General features: G+C 39.0%; 1 protein-coding gene across 1 annotated transcript in view; it reads left to right on the top strand.

Moving 5' to 3' along the window:
* Window positions 1–20,589, top strand: part of LOC122789927 (cationic amino acid transporter 3-like) — a 43,418-nt gene extending 22,829 nt beyond the window's left edge. The window contains exons 5-12 of the mRNA XM_044057399.1: window positions 4,455–4,567; window positions 5,497–5,719; window positions 11,047–11,186; window positions 13,303–13,405; window positions 13,725–13,870; window positions 14,594–14,760; window positions 15,212–15,320; window positions 19,485–20,589. Of these exons, the coding sequence (XP_043913334.1) occupies window positions 4,455–4,567; window positions 5,497–5,719; window positions 11,047–11,186; window positions 13,303–13,405; window positions 13,725–13,870; window positions 14,594–14,760; window positions 15,212–15,320; window positions 19,485–19,588 (1,105 nt within the window). The 3' untranslated portion in view covers window positions 19,589–20,589. The remainder of the gene's footprint in view (window positions 1–4,454; window positions 4,568–5,496; window positions 5,720–11,046; window positions 11,187–13,302; window positions 13,406–13,724; window positions 13,871–14,593; window positions 14,761–15,211; window positions 15,321–19,484) is intronic.
* The last annotated feature ends 704 nt before the right edge of the window (window positions 20,590–21,293 follow it).

Raw genomic sequence — 21,293 nt, 5'->3', positions numbered from 1 at the left:
ATCCAGCTAGATGTGATAAAAAATCTAAAAAGGAATCCATCCTTGACTGGGTCATAACTAACAACCCTACATTGTACCCTGACACAGGCAGTTTCCCAGACACATTAAGTGACCACAACATAATATACTTTATATTCAGTAGAACAAGCATATGCAAAACCACTAACTATAAATCCACTAGAAACACAAAAAATGTATTTCCTGAGGTCCTCAATACTTTACTCTGTAATTGTGACTGGACCCCCCCATAAAAACCTTCCCACTTGACCAGGCTGTAGCATATTTCAACAAAACATTTCTACAACACCTAGACACTGTCGCTCCATTGCGCAAAATCAAGGTTAGAACCTCTACTAACCCCTGGCTCAGTAAAGAAACCAAACAAATCCTCAAGTCCAGAGACACTGCCTGGTTTTACTATCAAAAAGCCAAAGAAATACAAAGCCTAAATAAGTACCAAGAACTGCGTAACTGTGGAAAAAAGTGCATTAGGCTGGACAAAAAAATTCTACTACACGACATTACAAACTAAATACCAACACAACCCCCCAAAAGTTTGTAAAAATGTAAACCAGCTACTAAAACCCACCCAAAAGGCTACCCCCAAACCAACCACCCCTGACACTAAAGTTTCCATCGAAACACAATTCAACTCCCACTTTGTGAACTCAATTCTATCCTTAGTATTTCAGGACAGTTCCAACCTGACTATCCCCCCAGCACAAATAACACTAATACAAGCTTTACCCTCAAAACAGTTTCCACCACTTCAATCAAAAGCATGCTCTCCAAACGAAAAACCTCATCAACAGCAACCAACCTACTCCTCAGCTATTTCTAGAAACTCACAGCACATGCTATTGCTATCCCAATCTCCACTCTCATAAACAGATCAGTTGTTGAAATCTATGTGCCCAAACTCTGGAAAATATCCTTTGTTACACCCATACATAAAGGCGGGACCTCCACTGAACTTAATACCTACAGACCCATTGCTTTACTCTCCCACTGGCTAAAATCCTAGAATAATGCATCCATACCCAGGTGCCAAAATATCTCCTAGACAGCAACATCTTGTCACCTACTCAAGATGGTTGCAGACCTGCCCATAGTACCACTACAGCCCTCCTGTGCTTCACAGACACAGTAAACCATCTCAAAAATGAAGGCCTGCAGGTGTCAACTCTTTTTTTGGATATGTCCAAAGCATTTGACACAGTCTTGCATCAAATTCTGCTAAACAAACTAAACCAATATCACCTATCAAATTCCACTCTTACCTGGTTCCAAAGCTACTTAATTGACAGGTACCAAGCTGTAAAATGGGAAAATTCTATCTTTCCTCAGCTGCCCATAACTATAGGAGTCCCACAGGGTTCTATCTTAGGACCACTACTATTCACAGTCTTCACAAATGACCTCCATACCTCCACACAGCATGCATATATCATTCAGTATACAGACAATACTACCTTAATCTGTGCTGCACAAAACATTCCCACTCTCCTGCAAACAACTCAGCTAGCATTCTCTGGCATTGAAAACTACCTTACCAAAGCCCAATTTATCCTCAATCCAAAGAAAACTCAGCTTCTGATTATAACCAGTTCTAACAAAAAACACTGATAACAGTCTATTCACTATCTACTCCACAAATGCTACTCCAGTCGCCCCAGTGGCACAGGGTAAGCTATTGGGAATAACCATTGACTCCCACCTAAAACTAGATAGTTATCTCATCTTAACTATTAAAAAAGTAAATGCCAAACTGGGATCACTCTACTGTATCAAACAATTTCTTACCAACAACACAAGATCAGCCATTGCTCGCTCCCAACTTCTATCCACCCCTACTCTATGCATCTCCCATTCTGACTAATCTTAACAAAACTGAACTAAGCATAATGGAAGCCTGCTATAACAGAATTGCCCGCTTTGCAACTTGCTCATATAGAACTCATCAGTGTACTGCGTTGAGACAGCTCTACTGGCTTGAACTGCCCAACTTCCTAACCTACAATCAGCTCTGCCTCTGTCATTCTATCTCTTACCTCCCCAATAAGTTCCTGCCCTCAAACCTAGTACAGCATCACTCACCCAAAAGGCCTCTTAGATCATCAAGCAAACTACTACTAGAAGTCACCAACAGCTACAATAGTTTTGGAGACACACTATATAGTAGTTCAGTGGCTAAAAAATGGAACTCTCTCCCCACTATCATACAAAACACATTGTCCAAAGCCTCCTTTAAAAACCTCATTAGGCAACACCTCAAGCAAAGTTGGCAGTGTCATGACTGCTCCCCAGGCTAGAGAAAGGTACACATACTAAACCTAGAGTACTTGATAATAGTTTTCACTCTTACTCACAAACACTGGCTAATGTACAATGTATGTACTGTACCTGTGTACTATGCATGCATTCTATCTATGTTCCAAATTTCATCTGTACACAACAAATCTATTAATTAACTTTATTTTTATTTATTTTTAAATTAATATTTTCTTGTTTGTTCTCTCCACTGTAACTGTTGATGTGCTGCATACCACTGTAAAAACATGTCTATTGCAATTTGTGTGTATACATGTCTAAATATCTAAATGTACCTGTAATTTTTCTATGTGGAGGTTTTCTCCCCTGGCCTCTGCTGAAAAGGGCCTTTACGGCTCAGTAAGACACCCCCAGTTAACAAATGTAAAATAAAAATAAATAAAAAAAATAGCTACTTGGATGGGATCCAGGCCTGCAGGTGTCAACTCTTTTTTTGGATATGTCCAAAGCATTTGACACAGTCTTGCATCAAATTCTGCTAAACAAACTAAACCAATATCACCTATCAAATTCCACTCTTACCTGGTTCCAAAGCTACTTAATTGACAGGTACCAAGCTGTAAAATGGGAAAATTCTATCTTTCCTCAGCTGCCCATAACTATAGGAGTCCCACAGGGTTCTATCTTAGGACCACTACTATTCACAGTCTTCACAAATGACCTCCATACCTCCACACAGCATGCATATATCATTCAGTATACAGACAATACTACCTTAATCTGTGCTGCACAAAACATTCCCACTCTCCTGCAAACAACTCAGCTAGCATTCTCTGGCATTGAAAACTACCTTACCAAAGCCCAATTTATCCTCAATCCAAAGAAAACTCAGCTTCTGATTATAACCAGTTCTAACAAAAAACACTGATAACAGTCTATTCACTATCTACTCCACAAATGCTACTCCAGTCGCCCCAGTGGCACAGGGTAAGCTATTGGGAATAACCATTGACTCCCACCTAAAACTAGATAGTTATCTCATCTTAACTATTAAAAAAGTAAATGCCAAACTGGGATCACTCTACTGTATCAAACAATTTCTTACCAACAACACAAGATCAGCCATTGCTCGCTCCCAACTTCTATCCACCCCTACTCTATGCATCTCCCATTCTGACTAATCTTAACAAAACTGAACTAAGCATAATGGAAGCCTGCTATAACAGAATTGCCCGCTTTGCAACTTGCTCATATAGAACTCATCAGTGTACTGCTTTGAGACAGCTCTACTGGCTTGAACTGCCCAACTTCCTAACCTACAATCAGCTCTGCCTCTGTCATTCTATCTCTTACCTCCCCAATAAGTTCCTGCCCTCAAACCTAGTACAGCATCACTCACCCAAAAGGCCTCTTAGATCATCAAGCAAACTACTACTAGAAGTCACCAACAGCTACAATAGTTTTGGAGACACACTATATAGTAGTTCAGTGGCTAAAAAATGGAACTCTCTCCCCACTATCATACAAAACACATTGTCCAAAGCCTCCTTTAAAAACCTCATTAGGCAACACCTCAAGCAAAGTTGGCAGTGTCATGACTGCTCCCCAGGCTAGAGAAAGGTACACATACTAAACCTAGAGTACTTGATAATAGTTTTCACTCTTACTCACAAACACTGGCTAATGTACAATGTATGTACTGTACCTGTGTACTATGCATGTATTCTACCTATGTTCCAAATTTCATCTGTACACAACAAATCTATTAATTAACTTTATTTTTATTTATTTTTAAATTAATATTTTCTTGTTTGTTCTCTCCACTGTAACTGTTGATGTGCTGCATACCACTGTAAAAACATGTCTATTGCAATTTGTGTGTATACATGTCTAAATATCTAAATGTACCTGTAATTTTTCTATGTGGAGGTTTTCTCCCCTGGCCTCTGCTGAAAAAGGGCCTTTACGGCTCAGTAAGACACCCCCAGTTAACAAATGTAAAATAAAAATAAATAAAAAAAATAGCTACTTGGATGGGATCCAGTGAATTGTAATGTTATAGTAGCATGAAGGTATTTTGCTTGTTCTACTCTGGAATTTTTACAATTTTTGAGTCTAGTTGTTAAAGCAAAGAATATGGTGTGTTCTTTGATATTGACTTTACACTATGTTTGTATCTGCAGCTTTGGCGAGGTGGGTGCGGGTGGTTTTGCACCTTTTGGATTCCAGGGGATTCTAACAGGATCTGCGACCTGCTTCTATGCCTTTGTGGGATTTGACTGCATTGCTACAACAGGTAGGTCACCAAAGTGAACACTAGCTAGTAGAGGTGGGCTGAGATGGTTGCTGCCGTTAATCACCAGTGGCCTTAGATAAAACACTGTAATATTGTGTAGCCATTATTAAGCAGTGTAATGCTTAGATGAAGTATTTGAAATACATTGCATAAATGACTTCCAAACGTGAAACTAATCTTCAGTTGTGTATTTGGCTAATTTCCCCATATTATACTAATAGAAGCAGAGATGTAGAGATTACTGACAGAGGTTTCTTGCTAAATTGTCATCCCTGAGCTCCTTGTTTGATATGGGCAAGAGGGTTCAGATGTTGCTACCCACTCAATGAGCGGTACAGAGAGAACTTAAAATAACTAAATGGCATAACATGCCGCATAGCAAAATATACTTTTGCAAGAATTAACAAAAAGGAGTAGACAATAGTACAGAATTATAGCATGGCAGAATTAATATGGTACTGAGCTACATAGAAGTGCATCATACACAAACACAATATTAAGTAACATTGCAGGCAGTATATTCATGGCAGCTAAAAGTGTGACATTTAACTGGCGTGTTTAATATGGCATCTGGTAAAACCTGCAATACAGATAGGCTTTGAGCACTTTGGATTCTACAGGACTGTTTTAGCTGTTGAAAAGTTGGCAGAGAGCACAGTATATTGGCACCTTCATGCTGAGAATGTAGACTACAAGATGGTGATATGTAGTGAGTAAGAAGGTAAATCTACTTGAAGATGAGTTCTGTAAATAAGAACCAAAATATCTATTAGTGGACAGCCATTCCACGTTCTTTGGAATGTCACACAAGTTTTTGAATGAATGTGTGAATTTTGTTCAGTGGTATGTATGCTTATGAACATAAATCTCTGTTATTTGTGGTTCATTTTCAATCCAAGACTATCATGTTTTTCTCTTTCACTTACTAGGAGAAGAGGCCAAAACCCCACAGCGCTCCATTCCTATTGGAATCATTGTATCATTGCTGATCTGCTCTTTGGCTTACTTTGGAGTGTCTGCTGCTCTGACCCTCATGATGCCATATTATATGCTAAACAAAGAAAGTCCCCTTCCTGAGGCATTCAGTTATATTGACTGGGACCCAGCCCGTTACGCTGTAGCAGTCGGATCTCTGTGTGCTCTATCTACCAGGTAGGATGATTGTCTTAAATTCCTCGTGTGCCGTTTCTTCACACTACAGTGTTTTTTTTCTTTGTATTTTCCCTCTTTTGTTTTAGTGACCTGTAGTTTTCTCATAGGTTTGTTGATCAGAAAGCGTACTTTTGCCAAAGCTAAGAATCATTGGCAGAATATTTTCTTTTTGTATACTGGCCTGATTTTCTAGATGTCCTTCCATTTACTGTTGCATATATTCATAACACGATGGAATCTCCTGCCAATGGCGGCCTAACGTCAGGCCAGTATACTAAAGCCTTTAGATTACTTTAAGCTATGTAATACATCATGTGTATGCTCCTTGTGTAGCATAGGGCATAAATATGATGTTCAGACATACCATCCTCAGATTTCAGTGCCACCAGTCCAAATGCCATCTCTTGCTTGTCGGTCTCAATGCCTGTTCCGTTGTTGGTTCACCAATGTGTTGCAGATAAGTGCCCTGTTGGTGTTTTGTTTTACTCTTTATTTTATTATTTTGCTGGTTGTGGGGTTGCATGTCCTCCAAGAAGGGTAAATGCCATTGTGGGAGACAGATACCTCATAAAGACTGCCATGAACAGTGTCTGTTTTGCCTTGGCATCTTGTATGACCATACGGCCTGTTCTGTCAGGCCTTTGTTCCTAAGACCCTTCATAGTAGACTTTCTTCTTTGGTGCTTTATCTTGAAAACTAAAGTCTTAAGCTTCTTGCTAAGGACATGATGGAGGGACTTCCCATTCCAAGGGACAGCTGTCTGTGAAGAAGAAGACCAACAAACCTACACTGGACTCTTCTTTTGTTTAGCCTCTGCTGTATGTCTCTCTTGAGGTGAGTGAATACCCGGCTTTACTGTTGGATTCCTCTGCTACAATCAGGTTGGAGGCTGGCTGGGACCCAACTTTAATGACTTCCAAGGAGACACTGCAGACATCTGCTTTGGACTTTCATGGGGAACCATGGCTGATTATCTCTGAGGGGGCTAGGGGTGTTCCTCAAATCTTAGTCAAAGAAGAAGCCCCTAATACTGTTATTGAATGCTGTCCTGGGAATCCCTTGCTTACTCTTCTCAGATTCCCTCTCCATTGGATTATGGCTTTGAGGAGGAGGAATCTACAAGTCCTGTTACTCCCTTTGAAGAGTTTTCCTTTGGGGACACAATATGTAGGATGATGGACTTCTTTAAATTAGATTGTGCTCAGGACACAAAAAAGGTATTATGAGTTACTACAGATAGATTCTCCAAGACCATTTACTATTTCTCCTGTCTTTGCTGCCTTGCTGGACACATTTAAGGCTCCAGACTCTCAGCTCATTGCCCCCAAGAAACCTGATAGAGTCTATAGGTTGCCCGAGGACTTTAAGTTCTTGTACAGGTGTTCTTCTGCTGACCCCTCGGTGGTGTCTGTAGCTTCTGACAAGCCATCTCAATTGTTTCCTTCTAAGTGACTGCCTTTTGATAAATAAAGCAGAACCATGGAAAGGCTGCTCTACATGGTTTATACCTCTGCTACCTTTGCTTTTAGGGCTATTAATTACAGAACCATATGTCCAGATACTTGTTGGCTGTCCTTTCCCAGGCCTGTCAGTTTATTTCTGACCTTTTAGACTCTGAGGATAAAACTTCTACCCTTTCCCTGTTAAGGACTTCCTCCCAGGTGGCTCATCATTCCATCAAGTGTCGTTATGATGCAGTAGATGCATCATCTAGGGCTGCTGCTTTTAGGTCAGTAATAAAGAGGTATTCTTGGTTTCAGCTTTAACCTTTGTCTGATGATATCAAGGCTAAGTTTGATGGATGCCCCTCTAGAAAATAAACACTTGTTTGATGAAGCTGCTGCTTATTTATTTAAGTCCCTTCAGGATAAGGGCAAGGCTTTACAGGAACTTAAACTTGTATGTTTCTCCTGTGCCTAAGTTTCAGAGAAATTACCCCAGTAAGTCAGATTTTGTTCATAGGTAATCTCGCCCTCCTCCTAAGGGTAAAAAGGGTGGTAAGAGGTTCCTCTTGTGAAGGCTACTCAGACTTCTGTGCCTCAGAAGTCTCCTTTTCTTGATAAACCAGGTGCTCTCTGACTATCATATTCCTCCCAGCCACTTTCCTCTTTGTATTTGCCTCTCTCTCCTTGTTTCCAGGGGTGCGTCAGGATTTTTTGACTCATGGTACTATTCAGGAGGTGCCTGGGTCCCAAAGGGGGAGGGGTTTTTACTCTAGAATGTTTTTAGTGCCCAGGAAAGAGGGTACTTGGAGACCAATTCTAGACCTCTCTCATCTAAACACTTATCTGAATGTGCTCTCCTTCTGAATGTTGTCCCTTCAGACTTTGTTTCCTCTTTTCCTTCCCCAGGCTTATATGGTGTCTCTGGATCTGAAGGATGCTTATCTCCACATCCCTATTCATCCACTTTTCAGGAAGTTTAAACTTCTCTGTTGCTTCCTGGCATTTTCATTTATCTGCTTTGCCCTTTGGCCTTTCTACTGCCTCAGGGGTATTCACCAAATGCCTCGCTCTTGTGATTGCTTTTTACAGGCTTCACGGGATCCAAGTCTTTCCTTACTTGAATGACTTCTTGTTTCAGGCATCCTTTCTAGAGATCTTGTTGCAAAATCTTTATTTTGCCATTTCTCTTCTGCAAAGCCTGGGGTTCACAATTAACTTTAGAAAGTCTTTTCTGACTCCTTCTCAGGACCATGTTTTTCTGGGGTGCAGGATCCAGACTGTGCCTATGCTGGCATCCCTGCCTCCTCCCAAAGCCTTAACACTCATTTCCTTCTCTCACACTCATCTTCCTTGGCCTCTGTCACAGCCAGGGAGTTTCTGAGAGCTCTGGGGTTCATGACATCGACCATCCTTATGCTCCCTCTGGCCATACTCAACATGAGAAAATTTCAGTGGTTTCTGAGTCAGTCTGGCTTCAACATGCGAATGTCCTAGAATTTGTAGTTCCTCTTCTACCTTGTCTCAAGAAGGCACTTCACTGGTGGATTCAGCACTTGTCTCTAAATCCGGGGCTCTCTTTTCACCCCCCCCTTCCATCTCATTCTACTACAGCTGTGCCTTCTTTTGGCTCTTTTTTCAAGGGTTCGGATACTAACTCTATTCTTGAGGCAGCTACCTGGACTTCTGTGCATACATTTACCAAGCACTACAAGTTGGATGGAATCTCCAGAACTACAGCTGGTTTTGCTAGGGTCATCCTTCATGGCTTCTTAGAGGGCTGTGCTGGTCCTTTCTCTTCCCTCTCTTCTTCCTGACCTTTGGCACTCTCCCTAGTGTAATGAATACTGCAACAGTGAAATGGAAGGACAAGATACAGTTGTGTAAAATCTTACCATAACCGTAGATATCCTTCTCTTCACTGTTGCAGTATTCACTCCCTCCCTCCTCTCCCTGGTCCATTTCTCTTCTGGATTCTTCTGGATGTACTCACTGCTACTTTTTTCCTTGGACTAGTGATCCTACTGAGGCTTTCATTATGTCTGGATGTCATCTTAATGCCCTATGCTACATGAGGAGCATATGTGTGATGCACAGCGTACCTTAAAGCAACCTGAAGACTTTGGTATACTGGCTGGATGTCAGGCTGCCCTTGGCAGGGGCTTTCCTAGTGTTATGAATACTACAACGGTGAAGAGAAGGACATTTACCACTATGGTAAGATTTAACACACATGTACTTTTGTTGTATAGGAAAGTCATTGACAGTTCGGTCACATCGTTCACAGAACAAGGCTGGATGAGGTAGCTGATAGGTGGAGGGGTAAAGGCCTCCCAGCAGGGAGGGAAAAATGCCAAGTGAAATACCCCTGTGGAGGCAGCAATGCGGGCACCTGTGGAGGAGCCGCAGTGTTACAGATCTATTGTCTCAAAAAGAGCAGCTCTTTTGCTAGGGAGGCCCCTTTAGCACTAGGAGTGTGTGGTGACGTCCACTTGGGTCAGGCCTAGGCTGCCAGGCAGAAGCCCACCTTACTGGAATGTGTGACCGAAGCCCTGAGGAAGAAACAGTAGAAAAAACAGTGGAAACAAAGTTGTAACCCCCAGATGCCAAGAGAGCCTTGTGGGTTAGTGGTTCCTCTCAGTGGGCCAGTGGTCACAGTCGCTGGTGCTACAGAAATCTCAGCAAAAATCTCAGTAAAACCTTCACCCCTGGTGTTTGGGTGGGCAGGTCAATGGTACAAGCAAAATCAGGCAGAATCAACATGTAGACGAAGACAATGCAGATGAGACAAAGAAGATGTAGATCAAATCTCTCAAGTAGTCCTTTAGTTTATTAGAGCCACCATAGGGCAGTTCCAGACATGCATATTTCTTACATACAGCATAGTAGGAATGTTAGACTATTGGAAATACAGGGTTGTCTACCAAAGTGATATCCATAAAGATTAGGGTATCTATCAAAAATCCAATGCAAGAGAAATGCAAGTTATTGAGTTTGAGGAAATCCAACTTTCTAGCCATCTAACCTAATGCACGTGACAGGGTCTTATATTTCATTTGTGAAATTATCTTTTATTGAAACATTTGAAATCTCTTGTGCATTTTTCTTTTATTAGTTATGGTTTTAAAGCACCTTTCGGGCTTGCATGGTCTTGTATGTGATGTTGATTTGAACAGCTTCTACATGTAAAGTATTCCATGATTTATAGCAGAGTAAGTGTATTCTTTGTATATATAGTACAGAGTGTGTAGAAATGTGGTTTACTTTGAAGATCTTTTATGCAAAATGATTTATATTATACTCTCACACACTCATTATTTTTAATTGATTTTAATCCCCTCAAAATGACGCCTTAACTACAAAAGGTACTCCTCTCTTTCTTATTTTTCCCTTTATGCTTAACTTTGGTTCTAAACGATTTTTTATAGCTAAACATTTTACATTGTCCTCTGATATACCATGAAACCATGATATCAAATTATTTAATTTTTACCATTTTTATTCCCATGAAAATACATACATTTTGTCTGTGTATTTGCTGAAAGAGAATTTTTTTTGTTATCTGTATTTCAGCATTTTATGAAAATGTATGCAGTTTGAGGTTATTTATCTAATAAGACAAAACAATTGTTTTAAATGAATGTAGACAGACATGTATTTTTAGAAAACAAAAGAGCATTGTTTTATTTTCCTAAAATGTAAACTTGAGCATGGCACCTAGTTCTGCAGTAGTTTTTGCCTAAAGGTAAACTGCAGAGGTTACATACAAGTAACCTTCATGCAAAACACCAAAGAATGACAGTGGAAGTAGCATGAGTTAAGAGGCAGAGTTTGGTCCAAGATGGAAGGCATTACATGTCTGAGTTCTTCCATTTCCTTTATCAGCTTGCTGGGATCTATGTTACCAATGCCACGTATAATCTATGCCATGGCAGAAGATGGACTGCTTTTCCGATTCCTGTCCAATGTCAATAAGAAGACAAAAACACCAGTGATTGCAACAATTGCTTCAAGTGTTGTGTCAGGTGAGGCCCAAGCACAGTTTCACTCTGTGCTCTGTCCTTCTCTCTTGTCTCTGTATCTTTTCCCCTTTAATTCTATTATGGAGGGGTGTGTGTTGCTAAAGCATTTACATTTTATGCAATTATTGCTTGATGAGGGTAGCATTTTAATGGAGGTAAGATGGATGGTGTTATTGTCTTTGTTTTAAGTCACTCTTTCTTCAAAAAAATACTTGTGCATTTGATGTAACCAGTGGGGGTGTTCCTTCTGGCATGCACACACACTGTTATGTGACCATGGAAGTAACTGCAATTTCATAAGTGGAGTGTATGTGTGTGTGTGTGTGTGTGTGTGGGGGGGGGGGGTCTGGGAGACACAGACCCCCTCCCTCATTATTCAGGTTTTCATTAATACAATGCAGATCAGTAGAGTTACTGATGTTTTAACAAAATTCTCAGTTATTGGAATTCTGTTTTGTAGTGTGGTTTGACCATGAGGCAGTAGTTTTTGGAGGAGTCTTCAAGGCACAGATCCCTCCAAAAAAGTTGTCCCAGGGTGTCACCAGCAGTGGTGGTGGTGGTGGGTTGAAAAAATCTGGACTTTTATTTTGGTTTTCATTGATACAACATGGGACAGTAGGGTTACTCTTTTAACAAAAGTCCATATTAATTGAGATTGTTGTTTTTTTACGGTGTTGATGTGACCCAGAGGCAGTCGTTTTTTGGAGATGGTAGTACCCCCCCTTACATAATTATAATCACAAGGCTCACTGCAGTACTGTCTGAAAACCACAAAATGACATTGAACTGTTATGTTTAAGGTACATATTTTAAGTCTCATATCATCAGCATTAATGCTTCAGATCTCATTATCTAAGATGTTATGTATAAGTTACATATTTTAAATCTCAACACGATCAGCATTACAGTAGAGACCACATTGTTTATATAAGAAACAGAGCCTTCTGTAATTCTGCCTCAAAACTTAACAGCTAATGTGATGGTGGATTCATGGAAACAAAACAATTGGAATGTGTGGAGTCCTTGGAACTAGGGCCAGATTCAGTAACACCTACACTAACTGTACACAGGCTGTATTCAAGAACATCCCTATCACATGTTTTGTGCTTTCTAATCACTCAGGAAGATTGCACTATGTACATGTAGTCTACACTTTGTGGTAACCTTTATGAATCTCTCAAAATATTTAAGTCTGCAAGAAAATCAGTAGGAAATCTAAAATTAGGAAGATGAAAATTACACTTGTGTTGTTTGTTTACTCAGAGTGGAGTACACTTAATGTACACTTAGTGTAGGCACTAATGAATCCCAGGGATGACTATACTTTGCCATTTTTATGAATAGTGCTACATTTGATGAGACATAAAGTGCTGGCTGAAGTGGTTAGTAAAGGCTAACTGTGACTGCAAAGTAAACACGTGGTGATTACTTATCTAAACGTCTCTATCTTAAATGTTTACCTTTGTACTTCATTCTTAATATGTCATATTTTGTCATTATACAGAGACTTTTCTGTGCTTAGTGTTAACTAATTATTTTTTCTGTGTTTTATGTAAATACCATATTGTGTAAAGTTTTTTTGAAAACTGTCATTTTTTTTTTTGTTTAGTGTGAAGTTGCACTATGCTCTGATTTAATTAACATGTTAGTTAATATGGCTGTTTTAATTTGCAGGTTGCCTGCATTGTGGATCCCACCTCATGACCTACAGTGTAGGGTGGGGGGCTGTACATGAGAGGATAAACCAGGAAGAGAACATGACCATATCTGCCTTGGGTACCATTGTCATGTTCTTTCGAGGTGGAATATGTTTTTCGCAGCTTTGGGTTCTCATTCAGCAGGACTGGAACTGTCTTTCTGTGGCCATAGAATAGTAAAACAAATTCAAATGGGATGAAAAGCAGTTGGGAATAAGGTGCCTGCCCACTGTACTTTAGCAACATGAGAGGGGACCGTATGTTAGTGTTAAAGCATTTACATTCCCTACACCCTGTGTATTTTTTTTCTTCATGGCCTGTTAGTGGTTGATGTGGTTTAAAAAGCTATGAGTGTTTGTGTTAGTGCATTTGACATATTTTTCTTTAAGGTTCACTGACTGCTGGTTTGCTTTGTCTTGCAGTTGTGATGGCATGCCTATTCGATCTAAAGGCTCTTGTGGATTTAATGTCTATTGGAACTCTCTTAGCTTATACCCTTGTTGCTGTCTGTGTTCTGATTCTCAGGTATGGGACAAATATCTCCTGCATGGTGGTGAGGTATTACTATGATGCTCATATTTAAAACCCAGAAGCTGATGTATTTTTGGTGTCAATATACATTCTCTTTGATAAATGAAATGAGGTGTACTACCCACAGGTATGAGTTGATGTGAAGGTCACTGCATAGTAGAGACTTGTTTGATGTTGCAGATGGAGAATTTGAGACTGTAACCTATTTTAGAATCTCCACACAGCTCATTGGTCAGTAGCATAGGCTAAACTGTCATGCAGACACTTCATGTGTAGTCGTTAGGAATGACAGTGGTTTGTTTCCTCACTGCAGGTATCAGCCTGACCAGAACACTTCAGAGCACAATGCCAGCATGGAGAGAGATGAACAGATCACTCTAAAGTCATTATTTTTTCCCAACAATGAAAATCCACTAGCATCCACTGGGCGTTTAGTTTACTTTTGTGCAGCAGTAATGTGTAAGTATTGCAGAAATATTTGCATAGTTATCTGTATTGATAATTAGACCAGTCTACTTTGGCTGTAACTTTTATAATTTTTACACCTGGTTATATAATGGGATGCTAAATGGAAGTTAGTGTCCTGACATTCTCAAGGACAGAGAATGGTGGGAGACTGAATTAACTAGAAATTCTCAAAGCACAGAGACACAAATCCTGATTCACAGACAAGAATCTGCATGACTGCACTTGACTGAAAGTGTCCAGTTGAGGGTGGAGTAAAGCCTCTTACAATCTATAGTTTTGATACAATATTACTTCAGGGAATGATATACTTGTGGCTCAAAACACATTTTTCAGATCATGCATAGTTTGCAAGACAGGAGGTTGGCAACCTTGACTATCCATCTGTACATGATGATGTAACCAATTATAATCCATGCAGTGTATTAAAACAAGAAACAAAACATACAAAGTGATATAAACTACTACGCCCGACCCATGTGTTTGTCAACAACATCTAAGGGCTGGTAATTGTGACTAGTGATGGAGGAGTATTCGCATATATAGTTTAGGCAAGGTATTCTGGTTTGTGTATTCAGTGGTTTGCATCAATCCCCAAACTTAGAAATTCCTTGTAAAGGTTAATGATTATGATTTGATGAAGAAAAACATCTCAGTTGTTTATCAACAGTTACTTTTGTTCTGTGTTTTCAGATGTGTTTTTTATTTATCTTCTAGGCACTTTAATCACAGTGTTGTGTGTTGTTCTGGCGTTGTGCTCTAAACCGATTCTAAACGGATGCCCAGGGTGGATTGCTGTGTTGGTAGTTTTGATTGTTCTCATTGGAGTTGTTACTGCTGTAGTGTGGAGGCAGCCAGAAAGCAAAGTGTACCTCAGCTTCAAGGTAAGGAAGTACGCATAATGTGGCCTTTTACAAACAGTCATGGTAATCTGGATTTGGTTTAATTAAATTAAATGCAGTTTCCAGTTAAACAGTAAATGGAGACAGGCTTATCAAACTTAGCCTTCTCCATACAAGTGCAAAGATTTTGCTGCTAGCAATAGTTTCTTTGTTGTAAAGTCACATCCCTGATTTTTCTAAGGTGAAGTTACTACTTTTTACTGAAGAACACATTTCTGATTAAATGACTCTTGGGGTCCCCTCACCCAAAATGGCCATTACTTTTGCTGGAGCTCCTGTCAAAAGATTTCCTGACGGGATGAAAAGTACATCTCCTTTGATTAATGTGTAGATTAGTATTAACATATCTGTAAACTAGTTATGCAGTAAATTACTTTGAAAGTACTTGTGGTAACCAGGAGTAACTTTGGTCTGACACTTTTCTGTTCTGTAGGTTCCTTTACTGCCCATTCTTCCAATAATAAGTGTGTTTGTGAACCTCTACCTCATGATGCAGCTAGATTTAGCTACCTGGGCCCGATTTGGTGTCTGGATGTTAACAGGTAAATATTTGTACATTTCAGTAGATTAAGTTTTTAGAAATGTTTGTAACTTCTTCTGGTGATAGAAAAGAGTTGGTGTCTTCCTTTCTGTTACTAAAGCAATATACTGTGTTGTCATAGCAGACCTCATTTGATTAATTAATGTAGAGCTCCCTATTTGATCAGAGTGAGCTGTTTTGCACAGTTTATATAAGTGCACTAACAAGTCTGAGTGGTGTTCATGTATTTTGTTTTAATTTTCAAGTTGCTAACCTGTTCTGTAAACATGTGTCTTTCAGAATTACAGAGGACTGGTGATTATGGGCAATGACCAGTATGAAACTAGAATGTTAAAAGTCTTGAATAGTGAAATTTATATGAGATCTAGTGTCAACGAGATGAACATTGTATATAATAAAATGCATTCCTTTTTTAGGGATTTGTTGATTGAAGGCATGGTTAGTATGGACATCTATAATTATTTGATGGCCCTGAACCCGAAAATACCTAACTTGTTTGGGTTACCTAAACTTCACAAAAACCTTCAGGATCCCCCCCTATGAGAGCCTTAGTTAATGCAAAATCTTCCATCACATATGCTTGTTCTAAGTATGTAGATTATATTTTAAAGACGTATGTGGTTAAGGAAGACCAGATTTGCAAGGATTATTGGGCTTTTTAAAAAGCAGTGGATAGGTTTGAGTTCCAAGACAATGTAATATTTTTAACTATAGTCGTCATTGACCTATATTTTTCTGTTCCACATGATGTAGGTTTAGAGTATGTAACAGAAGGACTGTTATTTTATGGGGCAGATAGTAAAGAAATTTGATTAATTCAGGAGATGCTGGATGTTATTTTGAACAGTAATTTTGTCAAGTTCAACAGTGAAATTTACAAACAGGTGGTTGGTGTAGCGATGGGTTCCCCGTGTGGAGCGAGCTACGCTAACTTAGTGTTGTCCCATTGGGAGTTTGAGAATATTTTAAAAAAAGAAGTGTACAAGAAGGTGAAGTTATACAATAGGTATTTGGATGATATCTTTACTATGTTTGAAGGTAATGAACATGAAGCAAAGGTGTTTGTAGAGTATTTGAATAACAGTACTCCCTTCCTGAGGTTTACTTATACCTTTCATGAAGACACTATTAACTTCCTTGATGTAGATTTTAAAAAAGACTTGGTTGGAAAGAAGTATTTGGCTAAGATTTGCAGGAAACCTATGTACTCAAACACTCTTTTACATTTTACCAATTGTCACCCTTTCTATCAGAAAAGGTCTGTCTTAAAAGGTCAATTAGTAAGAGCAGCTCGGATGACAACTGAGATTAACACTTTTGAAGATGAATGTAGTTTGTTAAGAAATTTGTTTTTGAGTAGAGGTTATCCTGAAAGTTTAGTGTTTGAATTGATAGGTGAAGTACGGCACAAAAGACTTTGTGGGACTTACAGCCCAGTTTTATCTAGAAGACCTCAGAATACCAGTGGAGGGGGTGTAAACAGTATAGAACTCACCACTATTCTCCACTTGCCTTTGGACAGTGTGGATGAGTCTGATAAACCATTTTTTAAAAAAAGTTTTATTACACCTTTTTGTACAGAAGCAGGTAAGATTAGTAATATTTTAAGAAGGAACTGGAATTTACTGTTACATGAAAGAGACTTAGAGGAGAAGGTGGGTACTTACCCTACTATAATTTTCAGGAAGGGTAGGAATTTGAAGAACATAGTCAAAACCAACGTTAGGAAGTTCCACAGGATTGAGGGTACTTACAAATGTGAATCTTGTAATTACTGTAGGTATATTGGTACAGGTACTAGTTTTATGGTTAACCACTATGTTTATAAGGCTAGAGGTAGATACAACTGTAACTCTAAATCAGTGGTTTATTTAGCTTCCTGTCAGTCATGCCCAGCATTTTATGTTGGGAAGACTGACAGGAAGCGTAAAGAAAGGATTTATGAACATATTTATCACATTAAGAAGAACAGCAACACTAATGCATTGGCAAGACACTGTAATGAGTACCCGACCAACCATTTTTGGTTTAAAATTATTGATCAGGTAGTTACAGATGGAAAAGGTGGACCTTGTCAGTTGTTGTTAGAAAAGTGCGAATTTTTATGGCAGCTGAGGTTAAATTCTTACACTTTGCCTGGTTTTGAGATTACTTCTTTGTCTTGCATTTTAAAGTTGAAAAGTTTTGCTTTGGTAGATTTTTCCTTTTTCTTATTAATTAATTTTTCTCTCATTATTGCACGTGATTAGTTAATTATTTATTTATTTTATACTTATTTTTATTTATTAACAAATTAACCTATTTTACACAAAGTAGGTAAGACTTGGTAGTATTATATTATTTTTTGTTTCTTTACATGTTATTGCAATGTAATTTATGATGTATGGGACTGTCTTTCCATGTGGGTGGTGGAATATTAATGTATTTTTTAAGTTTTATACACTTTTACAACTTTTTAACATCTTCCACAATGTATTTGTGATGTACCTTTAAATTTTCCAATGAATGCTGGTGTATTAAGCATATGAGCAGATTGGTTTGGAATTGGCACTTTTTGTTTTTAAAAAGGTTGTTGCATTGTTTTTATATGTTTGTCTGATGAAGTCTACTAATTTGGGTAGATGAAAAGCGCTTCACTACATTAAAAAGTCCATTTGGTGGTTTAGAGACTACTCGGTGGCTGTTTTTGTATTTTTCAAGAATTACAGAGGTGTTGTCCTTAGTTTTGAGTGGTCCTCCAAACTAGTCTGTTATGGTGAGCAAGAGACATAACTATAATATTTTCTTCATCAAGGTAATTTATGCAGCACACGTTTGTATGCCTAGTACCACAAGCAGTACTGCAAATAGTCAATCATGGAAAGGAGCATTGGGAAAAAAATGTTATCTATATTGTAAAAGTAAGCAACAAAGTCAATGGATAGCTGCTGCATCATTGGCTTTAATAATAATTGGTATAGCCTGGCAGAATAATCGCAGTATAATTGCTGTGACTGGAAAATAACTGCAAATAATATGGTGAAGAGTTCCAAGTGTTGGGGGGGGGGGGGCTGCACCTTACAGTAAATCACTAAGGAAGCAATTTTAGACCTTGGATGTATTCTGTCCAGGACATTCAAAGCAGGAGACCTCCATATGTGTTACAGGAAGATATTTTCTCAGAATGTGACTGGTGCAGTTATGTAGGAATGCATTATTTTGTTTGTAATGGCAAAAATTTATCTTGTTGAGTTGTAAGCTAAAGTTGTGGCATAAGGAGGTGAGACAATGTCAATACCGCTGTTTTTGTTGTTTACTGTAGCTGCCAGTTTGATATGAAGTATTCGTTAGAGTATTTTCAACCAATTTTCATGAGTTCATTCATACTAAATGAAATCTCCATATTATTTATGGCCTAAAGTCTCAGCCTTAATGGGGGTCTATATCAGTTCATCAAAACATCTGAAGTTGGAACACCATATGTTCGAACTTCAAACCATGAACTGCAAAAACATCGAAGTCTTAAAACAGTGATTTTTTTTCCCCAGGAAACACACACACGCAACAGAAACACACCAAAACAACATCAATCTACATACATACACTCAAAATCCTACATCTAACCTTACACTAAACTGTACATACACTACTACCTATCCACTTACCTTAACCCAAACCCTAACCCTAAGGTCCATCACTATCACAAATTCACCTGACCCGCGCCCTAACCCTAACTCACCTATCCCGCCCTAACCCTAAAGTCTTTTACTATTGCACACCCACCACACCCACACCTTAACCCTAACTCACCTAACTTGCACCTTAACACTAACATCTCCACAATCGCACACTTACCTGAACCCAACCCGTAACTTCTCACCACAGTCCTGATACTCGAGAAGCCACAGAAACGGCCCACTGAATTCTTTCCCTGGGAAAGAATTTGGTGGGCTGCGGCTTTGCGATTACCAGTGTTCGAACTTTACAGTTCGAGCATCTGGTATTCAATATTCAGCCGTTTCGACGGACTGATATAAACCCCCTTAATGTAGTATGTTACAAAATAAGACTAGCAAGTATTTGGAGGTAAACTATATATAACATTGCTGTAATTGTTATTATTTAGGGTTCCTAATCTACTTTATCCAGAAATTGCATATAATGTGATTTTATATTTTTTCTCTAGGGCTCCTGATTTACTTTCTGTATGGAATGTGGCATAGTTTTGATGATAAGACTTCCAATGGCAAGGAACCTACTCTTCATTTCAGAGATCCAAGTTATATGTGACCTAATCCACCTGATTTAAATACATCACGGCTGGCAAAAGTTGGTCTGTAAGCTGCACATTTGTCAAGGATAAATCATAGCTGCCCTAGACAGGTATGGAGTTGCATCAACAGAACCAAGCTGGAGACAATACTGCAGTGCCCTGTCATAAGAAGAATGGGCTTGTCCTTCACTCCAGTCATTGTGTCTGAGAAAGTTCATCCAGTGTGAATCATTTTTCAAAGTGACTGATTCCAAACTTCATTAAAGTTTACATGCTGAAAGCTATCCATCACACTTTTAAAATTGCTAAGAGTATCTGATGTCCTTTTCATTCTTCCTCACTGATGGGTTACGAAGCATATCCTCGGATCAGACTCAGCTGCATTTTCCAGACTTCAGACCCTATATCTTGAGCTTCTTTCTCTTCCCATGATGCACTATGCTACCTCTGACTCCTCAGATTTCATTTGCCACTAGAAGTGGACAGATGGAAGATTTCTGTGTCTCAAGCTGTGAGGGATTCTTTAATTCATCCTTTGGTATGAGTTTATTGTCTAAAATATCTGCCATTTCCTACCTCCCTCCAAGATTCTGGTTACCCAGTTTTTTTGTGCTATGTCTCATGGTGTTTTTCCTGTGATTTTGATCGGTTGGCCATCTGGAAGTCACAAAAGTCCGGATATGTATCACGTGTAATGGATTGTCATGGAATACTCAGGTTCTTGCCTTCCCTTTTTAGTCCATTCTGTATGGGTTTATGTTTTTTTAATAATCACTGGAATTATTTGAGGATTGAATAATGTTGTGTTGTGTGTTGAGTTTCTGACTTCAAACTCCTCCCTATATATATATATATATATATATATATATATATATATATATATATATATATGTATGTGTGTGTGTGTGTACATATACAGATTTTTGCAAAATATTGGTGTTTCTGGCCTAGTGTTTCTGCTCCATTTCCATTCACAAAGATGTGCGTTTCTGGCAAAAAATTAAAAGTTTGAAGTTGAGAAATAGCGACTGACTTGTTTTTCAGATGTGAGTGGTGCAGCGGATTGCGGTTGGCATTTGCTTCCCTGTCTGAATTTCAACCTTTGTGTCCTTCAGAGCATTCACAAGACCTCTTGTTCTAGTGTTTAAGAAGTGGAGAGCTATGGTCTTGCTGATTTCCATTGGGCTCAATCTCAATAGAAGAAGAAGAGAAACAGAGTCAAAATGGGGAACTTGGATCCAAGGCCTTGGATTCTAAGTTCCTAGGGGCTTCCTTCAGATCCCAAGCTCTCTCCAGGTCTGATAGTTTTGGTCCCTGTAATGGTTCCATCCATATACTGGTCTACCTCATCAGATCCTAAGACTTCGGATCCGATTAACATTGTTTTTTTTTCCTTTTTATGCAATGCCAACTTCCCTGAGTTGTTGGTTTCAGTAAACTCCTTCATATCCTCGGACATCAAAAATCTGGACAAAAGCCCATGAAAAATAGGTACAAATCCGTATGCTGATTAACATAACATTTGCATACATAATTATGTAACCCCCACCCACTCCAATGGAATTGTGGGATACCAACTTTCAAACACAGACTGAAGAACAGACAACCAAAATATGGCCCCAGACCATGTAGTAAATGACAACCATTTTTTTTAGATGTGTAGTAATGATGTTCACTGGGAAGGAAGAAGATGATAAACCTTAGAATTTTGTTTTTGGTGAC

Source organism: Protopterus annectens, chromosome 15.part0 (genome assembly GCF_019279795.1).
Source record: "Protopterus annectens isolate FY-2018-M chromosome 15.part0, PAN1.0, whole genome shotgun sequence".
Classification (NCBI taxonomy): Eukaryota; Metazoa; Chordata; order Ceratodontiformes; family Protopteridae; genus Protopterus; species Protopterus annectens.
This window is presented reverse-complemented; position numbering and strand designations above follow the sequence as displayed.